This window comes from Cherax quadricarinatus, unplaced genomic scaffold (assembly GCF_038502225.1).
Source record: "Cherax quadricarinatus isolate ZL_2023a unplaced genomic scaffold, ASM3850222v1 Contig793, whole genome shotgun sequence".
NCBI lineage: Eukaryota > Metazoa > Arthropoda > Malacostraca > Decapoda > Parastacidae > Cherax > Cherax quadricarinatus.
In genome coordinates this window covers 70,679-84,531 of record NW_027195819.1, presented here as the reverse complement: position 1 = coordinate 84,531, position 13,853 = coordinate 70,679, and the positions used below count along the sequence as shown (strand labels likewise).

At 38.5% G+C, this 13,853-nt stretch overlaps 1 protein-coding gene across 1 annotated transcript in view; it reads left to right on the top strand.

Annotated features, from left to right (window-relative positions):
• LOC138851498 (mediator of RNA polymerase II transcription subunit 12-like protein) overlaps positions 1-13,853 on the top strand; it is a gene marked incomplete at its 5' end in the record, with an annotated part of 103,615 nt that overhangs the window by 37,737 nt on the left and 52,025 nt on the right. The window contains 4 exons of the mRNA XM_070080693.1: positions 1,399-1,535; positions 9,202-9,332; positions 11,544-11,725; positions 12,081-12,293. Of these exons, the coding sequence (XP_069936794.1) occupies positions 1,399-1,535; positions 9,202-9,332; positions 11,544-11,725; positions 12,081-12,293 (663 nt within the window). The remainder of the gene's footprint in view (positions 1-1,398; positions 1,536-9,201; positions 9,333-11,543; positions 11,726-12,080; positions 12,294-13,853) is intronic.

Sequence of the window (13,853 nt, the reverse complement as noted above, 5' to 3'; positions counted from 1 at the left end):
GTGAATGTATTCAGATATTTGGGAGTGGACGTGTCAGCGGATGGGTCTATGAAAGATGAGGTGAATCATAGAATTGATGAGGGGAAAAGGATGAGCGGTGCACTTAGGAGTCTGTGGAGACAAAGAACTTTGTCCTTGGAGGCAAAGAGGGGAATGTATGAGAGTATAGTTTTACCAACGCTCTTATATGGGTGTGAAGCATGGGTGATGAATGTTGCAGCGAGGAGAAGGCTGGAGGCAGTGGAGATGTCATGTCTGAGAGCAATGTGTGGTGTGAATATAATGCAGAGAATTCGTAGTTTGGAAGTTAGGAGGAGGTGCGGGATTACCAAAACTGTTGTCCAGAGGGCTGAGGAAGGGTTGTTGAGGTGGTTCGGACATGTGGAGAGAATGGAGCGAAACAGAATAACTTCAAGAGTGTATCAGTCTGTAGTGGAAGGAAGGCGGGGTAGGGGTCGGCCTAGGAAAGGTTGGAGGGAGGGGGTAAAGGAGGTTTTGTGTGCGAGGGGCTTGGACTTTCAGCAGGCATGCGAGAGCGTGTTTGATAGGAGTGAATGGAGACAAATGGTTTTTAATACTTGACGTGCTGTTGGAGTGTGAGCAAAGTAACATTTATGAAGGGGTTCAGGGAAACCGGCAGGCCGGACTTGAGTCCTGGAGATGGGAAGTACAGTGCCTGCACTCTGAAGGAGGGGTGTTAATGTTGCAGTTTAAAAACTGTAGTGTAAAGCACCCTTCTGGCAAGACAGTGATGAAGTGAATGATGGTGAAAGTTTTTCTTTTTTGGGCCACCCTGCCTTGGTGGGAATCGGCCAGTGTGATAATAAAAAAAAAATAACAACATTTATATCTACATACATTCAGAACTGGTGGAGGCAGACTCCATACATAGTTTTAAGAATGGGCCCATGAGACTAGGAAAGAGTTAATCTGGCAAGCAGTAAATTGAGAGGTAGGGCCAGGAGTTGAGACTCGGCCCCTGCAACCACACACAGGTAACTTCATATATACATACATGCATAACTACATATATGTGCGGTGAAGACTTTCATGATACAAAAATGAGAAATAATGGTTGTCTATGTATTTTGACCTCCAGCTGAGCTCCTCCTCAGCACATACAAAGGAATGAAGAGAGAGAGACCAGGTATTTATGAGGGTTGCAAGATTAGGTGGTTTCTTGCCTTGCCGGTTAAAAGGAGCATCTTACTTTTGGGGCAGAGCTTCTTGAGTCCTCAAAGTGCCTCTTTTTTTGTGTGTGTGAAATTGTGAGTGTCTGTGTATTTGTTGTGTGTGTCATGAGATAATTTTGAACATAAAAGAATGAAGGAACAATGCAATACAGCATTTGTATGTATAATTTAAACTTTAATATTGCTGATCTTGAACTTTTCTCAGTGTCACAGGAGCAGACTTGTGCTATCTTCGAAGGTTTGTGCCGCCTGGTGAAGGCTAACCCTTCAGACTGTACCTCCCCTGAACGAGTGGTTTTTGCATACCTTTATGAGCTTTATGCTTCATGTTCCTTCCTGAAGGTAAGTTATATGCTATACTGGTCTTCATTTCTTGGAAAATCTAAAGTATAGTATCTTAATTTGTTATTTACCAACCACTTTGAGACATATTTTAGAATTGAGATATATTTTTGAATGTATTAAGTAGCTGTAATTTTAAAGTTCTGCAAGGCTCTTCCTGGAAAGGGCTGCCTTCATACTGGTTAAGGGCTCTTGTATTAATCAATTGGAAATACAGTGGACCCCCGCATAACGATATTATTTCAATCCAGAAGTCTGTTTGGGTGCCGTTATAGACCGAATTTGTTCCCATAAGAGATATTGTGAATTAGATTAGTCCGTTTCAGACCCCCAAAAATACACCTACAAAAGCACTTGCAAAAATACACTTACATAACTGGTCGAGTTGGGAGCTGATCATTATGCGGGGGTCCACTGTACTCTTCCCTTGGATCAAACCTGATCACCTCCTTCCCTAGGTCTGTGTGATCCTGTATGTGTAGTGCTGCCCCTAGATACGACAATTATTTGATCATCACTTTATTTGTACTAGTCCCTTTTATATTTGCTCATTTATTTTACCTAAAAAAAAAAAAAAAAAAAAAAAAAAAAACTACCTTAGCTCATTATTTTACATTTGTTAAATAATTCAGGTGCTATTTTTTAGCTTAAGACTATTTACTTTGTTTTATACTTAATTCTAACTATAGATTCACTACAAATCTTATGATTACAAGCATTGATCCAGATACCAACCTCTTATTTAATGACTTAAATGAATCAAACAGTTACTGTAATTACTACACTGCAGAACAATCAAAGGCACTTCTCAGTGCCAACAACAACATAACTATCTTTAACTACAATATCAGATCTTTAAGCAAGCATTACGATGACCTCATAGCATTACTAAATTCCTTACATGCCAATATGTCCATCATTACACTAACTGAAACCTGGCTAAAGCCTGATACTACAGATGTCTATACCATTCCTGGTTACACAGCCATACACAACTGTAGGCCAGACCAACAAGGGGGTGGCACAGCCATATACTACTCAGACCAACTAGAATGTATCACTAATACTTGCACAAGAGATGAACATGGGGAATATATAATAGCCAAATTCAAATCCAAATACCTACGAAAACCTCTCACATTGATAAACATCTACAGAGTTCCACAGTCAAACATTAGCCAATTTAGTCAAAACCTAGGAAGTATGATAACTGATGCACGCATGAACAAAGATCACTTACTACTCTCAGGTGACTTCAATATAAATCTCCTGCAAGACCAGGACCCACACGTTACTGAATTCACAAACACAATGAGTAACTGTATGTTGCTACCAACAGTAACAAAACCTACAAGAGTTACAGAGACTAGTGTTTCCCTACTTGACCACATCTGGACCAACACCATATCCCCTTTAAAATCAGGCATAATTACAGATAATACCACAGACCACTACCCTACTTTCCTCATAACAACTCTTGGTAAATTACCCCAAGACACTACTAAAGTCACCTTCAGACTTCACAATGAGGCAGCCATTAATAACTTCACAACAGCATTAGCAAACATTGATTGGCACACTGAGCTAGAAATCAATACAGATATTGACGAATGTATTAATAATTTTCTAAAAAAGACTCAATACCTCTATAACAAGCACTGCCCTAAAAAAACTAAGCAGATGACAGCTAAGAGACTGAACAGTCCCTGGCTAACACCCAGCATTCTCAAATCCATAAATACAAAACACCAATATGAAAAACAGTACAGAATGGGTCACATAACCAGAGACCAAACAAAACGTTACTCGTCAATCCTAACCAGCCTGATAAGAAGGGCAAAAAAATTGTATTATGAGAACAGATTATCCAACTTACGAGGTGATATAAAAAAGACCTGGAAAACCCTATCAGAAATTCTGGGAACAAAAAAGATATCACGAAATAGCGAAATAAAATTAGCAAAATCAGATGAACCCCAACTCCCACCAACAGAAACAGCAAACAGACTCAATGATTTCTTCTCCACTATAGGACAAAACCTTGCCAATAAAATCCCAAGCTCAGATACCCCACCAAATGACTACCTCACCGGCAACTACCCGAACACACTGTTCCTAGCTCCGACTAACCCATACGAAGTCTCCCTTATTATCAACGCACTAAAAAACAAGGCAGGAGATTTAAATACCTTACCACCCTTTATATACAAAAAAGTGTCACAAGTGCTATCACCAATCATTGCAACACTCTTTAACAAATCCATTGAATCCTCCACCTTCCCTACAGTACTCAAAATAGCAAGGGTCACCCCGATCCACAAAGGAGGAGACCAAACAGAGTTGAATAACTATAGGCCAATATCCAACTTACACCCTCTCTCAAAAATCTTCGAAAAATTAATTCATAAACGAATCTACTCCTACCTTATCTCCCAAAACATACTCAACCCCTGCCAATTTGGATTCAGGCCTAATAAAAATACTAATGATGCTATTATACACATGCTAGAACATATATACACTGCAATAGAGAAAAAAGAAGTCCCACTGGGGATCTTCATTGACTTACGTAAAGCTTTTGATACAGTTGACCATGACTTGCTCCACATAAAATTATCACACTATGGTATAAGAGGGCACTCCCTCAACTACCTCAAGTCATACCTCAGCAACAGAAGCCAATATGTGTACGCAAATGGGGCAAACTCTTCTGCACAACCAATTACAGTTGGTGTCCCACAGGGAAGTGTCCTTGGCCCTCTTCTCTTTCTCCTATACATAAATGACCTACCAAATGCTTCTCAATTACTCAAACCCACACTATTTGCTGATGACACAACATACGTCTTCTCCCACCCGAGCCCAGTCACGCTAGCCAATACTGTAAATACCGAATTACAGAAAATATCTACCTGGATGAGTACTAACAAACTTACACTAAACATTGACAAAACCTACTTCATTCAGTTTGGTAACAGAGCTACAGATGTCCCTCTTAACATAATGATAAACGGATCACCTATCACAAAGCTAACAGAGGGAAAATTCTTAGGAATCCACCTTGATAATAGACTCAAATTTCATACACATATACAACAAATTTCTAAGAAAATTTCCAAGACTGTAGGCATACTATCGAAGATACGGTACTATGCTCCACAGTCAGCCCTCCTGGCCCTATATCACTCTCTTATTTACCCCTATCTCACCTATGGAATTTGTGCATGGGGCTCAACAACAAGTAACCATCTCAGACCACTAATTACCCAACAAAAGGCTGCAGTTAGAATGATAACAAATTCTCACTACAGGCAGCACACTCCACCAATATTCAATACACTCAACCTACTCACCATACAAAACATCCATACTTATTACTGCACCTATTACATACATAGAACACTCAACTCTGATATTAACCCTCCCCTCAAACATCTCCTTGCCAACCTCAACAGAACACATGACCATAACACAAGGCACAGATCACTCTTTGATATTCCTCGTGTCCATCTCACGCTATGCAAAAACTCAATGCACATAAAAGGCCCTAAAATCTGGAATTCATTACCTGTAAATATAAAAGAAACACTACCTGTTTATAAATTCAAGTCTCTTCTCAAAGATCACTTACTCACCCAAAACCAAATAAATACTGAATAACTGAACCTTATAAATTGTATATCTTAAATGTTTCTCACAATTTATTTATTTATTATCACACCGGCCGATTCCCACCAAGGCAGGGTGGCCCGAAAAAGAAAAACTTTCACCATCATTCACTCCATCACTGTCTTGCCAGAAGGGTGCTTTACACTACAGTTTTTAAACTGCAACATTAACACCCCTCCTTCAGAGTGCAGGCACTGTACTTCCCATCTCCAGGACTCAAGTCCGGCCTGCCGGTTTCCCTGAATCCCTTCATAAATGTTACTTTGCTCACACTCCAACAGCACGTCAAGTATTAAAAACCATTTGTCTCCATTCACTCCTATCAAACACGCTCACGCATGCCTGCTGGAAGTCCAAGCCCCTCGCACACAAAACCTCCTTTACCCCCTCCCTCCAACCCTTCCTAGGCCGACCCCTACCCCGCCTTCCTTCCACTACAGACTGATACACTCTTGAAGTCATTCTGTTTCGCTCCATTCTCTCTACATGTCCGAACCACCTCAACAACCCTTCCTCAGCCCTCTGGACAACAGTTTTGGTAATCCCGCACCTCCTCCTAACTTCCAAACTACGAATTCTCTGCATTATATTCACACCACACATTGCCCTCAGACATGACATCTCCACTGCCTCCAGCCTTCTCCTCGCTGCAACATTCATCACCCACGCTTCACACCCATATAAGAGCGTTGGTAAAACTATACTCTCATACATTCCCCTCTTTGCCTCCAAGGACAAAGTTCTTTGTCTCCACAGACTCCTAAGTGCACCACTCACTCTTTTTCCCTCATCAATTCTATGATTCACCTCATCTTTCATAGACCCATCCGCTGACACGTCCACTCCCAAATATCTGAATACGTTCACCTCCTCCATACTCTCTCCCTCCAATCTGATATTCAATCTTTCATCACCTAATCTTTTTGTTATCCTCATAACCTTACTCTTTCCTGTATTCACCTTTAATTTTCTTCTTTTGCACACCCTACCAAATTCATCCACCAATCTCTGCAACTTCTCTTCAGAATCTCCCAAGAGCACAGTGTCATCGGCAAAGAGCAGCTGTGACAACTCCCACTTTGTGTGTGATTCTTTATCTTTTAACTCCACGCCTCTTGCCAAGACCCTCGCATTTACTTCTCTTACAACCCCATCTATAAATATATTAAACAACCACGGTGACATCACACATCCTTGTCTAAGGCCTACTTTTACTGGGAAAAAATTTCCCTCTTTCCTACATACTCTAACTTGAGCCTCACTATCCTCGTAAAAACTCTTCACTGCTTTCAGTAACCTACCTCCTACACCATACACTTGCAACATCTGCCACATTGCCCCCCTATCCACCCTGTCATACGCCTTTTCCAAATCCATAAATGCCACAAAGACCTCTTTAGCCTTATCTAAATACTGTTCACTTATATGTTTCACTGTAAACACCTGGTCCACACACCCCCTACCTTTCCTAAAGCCTCCTTGTTCATCTGCTATCCTATTCTCCGTCTTACTCTTAATTCTTTCAATTATAACTCTACCATACACTTTACCAGGTACACTCAACAGACTTATCCCCCTATAATTTTTGCACTCTCTTTTATCCCCTTTGCCTTTATACAAAGGAACTATGCATGCTCTCTGCCAATCCCTAGGTACCTTACCCTCTTCCATACATTTATTAAATAATTGCACCAACCACTCCAAAACTATATCCCCACCTGCTTTTAACATTTCTATCTTTATCCCATCAATCCCGGCTGCCTTACCCCCTTTCATTTTACCTACTGCCTCACGAACTTCCCCCACACTCACAACTGGCTCTTCCTCACTCCTACAAGATGTTATTCCTCCTTGCCCTATACACGAAATCACAGCTTCCCTATCTTCATCAACATTTAACAATTCCTCAAAATATTCCTTCCATCTTCCCAATACCTCTACCTCTCCATTTAATAACTCTCCTCTCCTATTTTTAACTGACAAATCCATTTGTTCTCTAGGCTTTCTTAACTTGTTAATCTCACTCCAAAACTTTTTCTTATTTTCAACAAAATTTGTTGATAACATCTCACCCACTCTCTCATTTGCTCTCTTTTTACATTGCTTCACCACTCTCTTAACTTCTCTCTTTTTCTCCATATACTCTTCCCTCCTTGCATCACTTCTACTTTGTAAAAACTTCTCATATGCTAACTTTTTCTCCCTTACTACTCTCTTTACATCATCATTCCACCAATCGCTCCTCTTCCCTCCTGCACCCACTTTCCTGTAACCACAAACTTCTGCTGAACACTCTAACACTACATTTTTAAACCTACCCCATACCTCTTCGACCCCATTGCCTATGCTCTCATTAGCCCATCTATCCTCCAATAGCTGTTTATATCTTACCCTAACTGCCTCCTCTTTTAGTTTATAAACCTTCACCTCTCTCTTCCCTGATGCTTCTATTCTCCTTGTATCCCATCTACCTTTTACTCTCAGTGTAGCTACAACTAGAAAGTGATCTGATATATCTGTGGCCCCTCTATAAACATGTACATCCTGAAGTCTACTCAACAGTCTTTTATCTACCAATACATAATCCAACAAACTACTGTCATTTCGCCCTACATCATATCGTGTATACTTATTTATCCTCTTTTTCTTAAAATATGTATTACCTATAACTAAACCCCTTTCTATACAAAGTTCAATCAAAGGGCTCCCATTATCATTTACACCTGGCACCCCAAACTTACCTACCACACCCTCTCTAAAAGTTTCTCCTACTTTAGCATTCAAGTCCCCTACCACAATTACTCTCTCACTTGGTTCAAAGGCTCCTATACATTCACTTAACATCTCCCAAAATCTCTCTCTCTCCTCTGCATTCCTCTCTTCTCCAGGTGCATACACGCTTATTATGACCCACTTCTCGCATCCAACCTTTACTTTAATCCACATAATTCTTGAATTTACACATTCATATTCTCTTTTCTCCTTCCATAACTGATCATTTAACATTACTGCTACCCCTTCCTTTGCTCTAACTCTCTCAGATACTCCAGATTTAATCCCATTTATTTCCCCCCACTGAAACTCTCCTACCCCCTTCAGCTTTGTTTCGCTTAGGGCCAGGACATCCAACTTCTTTTCATTCATAACAATTTATCACAATTATATCACATAAATGTTAAACCTAAAACCCAATCTAACTTTATTATTTTTTAAATTCACTACCTAACAGAATACTCCATTCTACTGAATTTACAACAATGCATGCAACCATATGACCTGTCTTTGTAATACTCACTTGTGCTTTATAGTAATCAGTTTACATTAATGTTTTTCACTGATTTCATCATTGCTTAGTTAATCTTAAGTTAATTTTAAGCCAGCCCGTAATGCTATGCATAGTATAAGTGGCTTTGGCATGCTGCTCTTATCTGTATTTTTTTTTGTACCTCTGTAAGTGTGCTCAAATTATAAATAAATAAATAAATAAATAAATAAATAAATGATCATAATTACATATAGGCAGTGGCATGGAGACAATTAGTTGAAGTTTGACAGGGTAACTTTTATGAACGGATTCAGGAAAACCAGGTAGTGCCTGCACTTTGAAAGGGGGTGAGGATGTTGATATCGGAAGATACTCTGACTGTGATGTCAGCACACTTCTTGAAAGACAGCAGTTGAGTGAATGTTATTGAATGCATTTTCTTCTTTGGTTCACCCTGCTTTGGCAGGAGATGGCAGTGAGTTAAAAAAGTAATTATAATAATTACAATAATAAGATGGCAGTGAGTTAAAAAAGTAATTATAATAATTACAATAATAATCTGGAAGAGCATTCTTCCATATAATTATGTAATTCATTCCTTATAGCATAGTATATGCAAAAAAAAAAGAAAAAAGTATTTTCTGTTTTAAATCTTTGAGGTTCCTATGAATTGGTAGCCTATTAGTGAAGATATATTTACTGTAGCTAATGTTTACTATTCTATTTTTCCAGTCAAAACATCATGAGCTATTCTCAGTAGTGTACCCAAAAATCAAACAAGCTCTTTATGCTAGTATCAGCCCAGCACAGGGAACATACCGATGGTCTCCACAGTTTATGGAGGAGTACATAAAAAATCCTAAGTAAGTTTTAGAATGGTCTTACATAAATCTTGTCATCAATCCTTATGTAGTTTTTGGAGCTCTTATTACTACACTTGATCACTTTTATAAGCATTCAGGGCCTGGATCTTTCTAAAAAAAAATTATGATCTGATATGAAACAGTGACAGCACATATAAAACTGATTGAAAAATGAAACGTGTTTCCTTACTGCTAGTTTACACGGTTAATTCTTAAAATGGGACTGAATTTGCTCTTTGTTTTATGAAGTATTTGTCTTGAATTATTACAGTTTTTATTTTCACGGTGAACTAGTTTATTAAAATAAGGAATAATTCTATTATAAAGTATGCAGATGTTGCATCATGAATGGGATTTTCCCTTCTATTTTCATATCTGCAACATGGTTTTCTGGCTCATTACATTGATCATACATGTATATGTGCTTTCTAATGTTATCTCTCACCTCATGTTAATTTTTAAGATTGCCTGAAATGCCTGCATAACCAGAAGCTTTCTATATATGCTGTTAAATGGCATTCGGTTTTGTAAAAAAAATGTGCCTTGTGGAAATAAATTATTATTATTAGTTGTAGTAGTGTTTTTATTACACCAACACACCAGTATGGGCATTCCAAGCCTCAGTTCAGATGACTTCTCTACCATTCAAGCACATTTCTCACTACACATGCCATTAAGAAAAAACCTCACAACCTTAATATTAACTCAAAACTTTACACTTCTAGTGCCATTCCTGACCACTCTCCTCCTCCTTCCAGCTTTTCTCCTTTTCCTTTCTCCTCTTTCCCCTTCTTATCCCTCCCTTTCCTCTCCCTCCACTCTTATTCATTCCCTCTATCCTCCCCCCCTCCATAGTCCTCTATATTTTCTATTGATCTGCTATCTCTACGAACAGTTCCTTCAGTCCTCATATTCACACAGCTCATTACCTCATTCTTGATCAACCTCCAATTCAATCCACTACAGTTGCTTCACCCTTTTTTTTTACTTCACTTCACCTCTGATACATTCAACCCTAATCACAAACCCCCTCAGTATTATTCACTCACAGTAAATGTCAATAAATCTGTAATTACTCCCCCATCAAGGAAGGTTCCTTGATGTTGGTAGGGGGCTCTTGATTTAGGGAATTGGATCTGTGCATGCTCCAGTTCCCCGAATTAAGCTTGAATGCCTTCCACATCTACCCCCCCAGGCGCTGTATAATCCTTCGGGTTTAGCGCTTCCCCCTTGATTATAATAATAATAATAATGTAATTACTCCATTATTTGTTAGGTTCACAGTAGTTTGAAATCTTGGTTGCTTTGACAGAGTTTTAGATTACATGTCTAAATCCTTAGCCTAAATTCAAGTGTGGCTGTTTATTGTGTAAAATGTGATTTTATGCAACACTGGAGCCCATCATGACCAATAATATACTGGAATTAAAATCCTTTTCTCAGTACATTGTATACCATCATGGTTTGCCACTTGGCCAACCCTGGTTCATGCTCACATGATTCCTTCTTTACACAATATTTTTTTTTATTTATGTAAAGATGTACTAACAAAACTAAAAAAAAATTATTGTAATATTATTAAATTTTATGAAATTTACAAATGATTTAGTGTCACAACATACAGCTTCCTGGATGAATACTTTATCACATAACATTAACTAACTATAGATCCGTGCTTTCCTATTAATTATACCACTTTTATTTTTTATCGTCTGATGTTGAAATTATCCATTATTTATCATGGATTTGTTTATTACTATTTATTATGTATTTTTTTCTGTTGGATGATATTTTTAGATATGTTAACAAGCAGCATCTGACAAAACTGAAGTATTTATATAGTTTACAATATTCATTGCTCAAAAAAGAGAGAGAAAGAGAGAGAAAAGAAAAAGAAAGCCCTTAGTGTTATGAAACTGCTGTACTTAAGACTTTAAGCCTGTGGATAATTTGCTGATGTGTGGATATTCAGATGCTCTGTAGTGCTGCTGATAGTAAAATGTATTTTGAAATGTTAAATGTTACACCCAATATCTTGACTTCCTCTTTATACAATACCTTTACATCATCACCAGACAGTATTTTCCCATCTGCTTACTGTGGGATTTAAGGTGATGATAATGGCTACAATGACCTTACTCCTACAACTAGGAGGTGGTATATAAGCTACAGTACTTTTTAACAAGATTTACTGTTTATATTTTCTTCCAGGTTAAAAGTTGATTCCAGCATAATCAAACAGCTGTCTGACCCTAGCAACCGGTATAGTTTTGTATGTAATGCAATCATTGATGCTTGTGCCTCCAAAACTTCCAATGAAAAGCTGAATGACATGGCTGTCCTATGTGCAGAACTCACTGCTTCATGTAATGCTCTCTCTGCAGAATGGTTAGGTATGTTCAGACATTTATTATTTTAATGAGACTTAAACATGCATTTATATTTGGACGAGATACACAAATAGCCTGCATATGAGAGAATGAAGCTTATGATGACATTTCTGTCTGACTTGGACCATTGGCTAGTCATGTGGTGTGACCAGTCAATGGTATGACTACTCAATAGTCCAAGTTGGACCGAAACATCGTCATAACCTTCTTTTTCCTATGTGCAGGTTATTTGTGTATTGTTCCAGTCACAATATTGTGTATTTTTGTTCCTTTTGGTTGAGATACTCTTGATACTAGTGAACATTTACTCTTCCACCCCTTCACAGATTGTACTAATTTTTTTATATTGTTTACATAGGGGTTCTGAATGCGCTGTGTTGCTCATCCATGGAGAGTCACGGTTACATTGAAGTTTTGTCACAAGTTGCTCTTCGGGATCCACATTCAACGCCAACTATTCACAGCTCCTTGGCTGTATTCACTGCGATTCTTATTGCTCGCCATTGTTTCACACTTCCTGATTTTCTCAAGTGTGTTGTTCTTCCCTCTCTGATGGCAGCATGGAACTCAGGTTGGATCATATTTTCCTAGCCATATATTCATGTGTTTGCATCTTTGTTCCATCTGAAACTGTCAATGACTGTTTGTCCATGTCTAAAGTTATTGCTTATGTCATAACTTTACAGGCATTGTGGACAATCTTTGCACTACTCATTAATGCATATATTTATAACTAGCAGACACAGTAGTCAGAGAATGGCTTCTTTATATCTTTAAATTCTGTTTTTGGTCTCATTATTGGTTTTACAATTTAAAAACCATTCATCTTTATTTGTTGTAAAATTTAAAAACCATTTATCTCTAAAATTCGAGTACTTGCTTTCAATCAATAGTGTCCCTACTATACTGAAACTTGAGGCACATTACCTTTGTTTAAGCTTGACATTGAACAATAAAATGGTATAAAATACCGACAGGTTGTTAGGTAAGACACATATGCAACAGTTAGGTACCTTTATTTTCAAAACGTTTCGCCTACACAGTAGGCTTCTTCAGTCGAGTACAGAAAAGTTGACAGAAGCAGAAGAGACTTGAAGATGATGTAATCAGTCCATCACCCTTGAAGTTTTGAGGTGGTCAGTCCCTCAGTCTGAAGAGTATTGTTCCATAGTCTGAAACTATATAAGGCTCCATCCTATCACTTCAACTCCATATTGTTTCAGACTATGGAACAATACTCTTCTCCAGACTGAGGGACTGACCACCTCAAAACTTCAAGGGTGATGGACTGATTACATCATCTTCAAGTCTCTTCTGCTTCTATCAACTTTTCTGTACTCGACTGAAGAAGCCTACTGTGTAGGCGAAATGTCTTGAAAATAAAGATACCTAACTGTTGCATATGTGTCTTACCTAACAAGCTTGACATTAAGTTCATGTTGCAATATTATGGTAATTTTTATAATTTTTTTTTTTTTTTTAACAAGTCGGCCGTCTCCCACCGAGGCAGGGTGACCCAAAAAGAAAGAAAATCCCCAATAAGAAAATACTTTCATCATCATTCAACACTTTTGCCTCACTCACACATAATCACTGTTTTTGCAGAGGTGCTCAGAATACAACAGTTTAGAAGTATATACATATAAAAATACACAATACAGTGGACCCCCGCTTAACGATCACCTCCAAATGCGTCCAATTATGTAAGTGTATTTATGTAAGTGCGTTTGTACGTGTATGTTTGGGGGTCTGAAATGGACTAATCTACTTCACAATATTCCTTATGGGAAAAAATTCGGTCAGTACTGGCACCTGAACATACTACTGGAACGAAAAAAGTTCGTTAACCGGGGGTCCACTGTATATCCCTCCAAACTGCCAATATCCCAAACCCCTCCTTAAGAGTGCAGGCATTGTACTTCCCATTTCCAGGACTCAAGTCCAGCTATATAAAATAACCGGTTTCCCTGAATCCCTTCACTAAATATTACCCTGCTCTCACTCCAACAGCTCGTCAGGTCCCAAATACCATTCGTCTTCATTCACTCCTATCTAACATGCTCACGCATGCTTGCTGGAAGTCCAAGCCCCTCACCCACAAAACCTCCTTTATCTCCTCCCTCCAACCTTT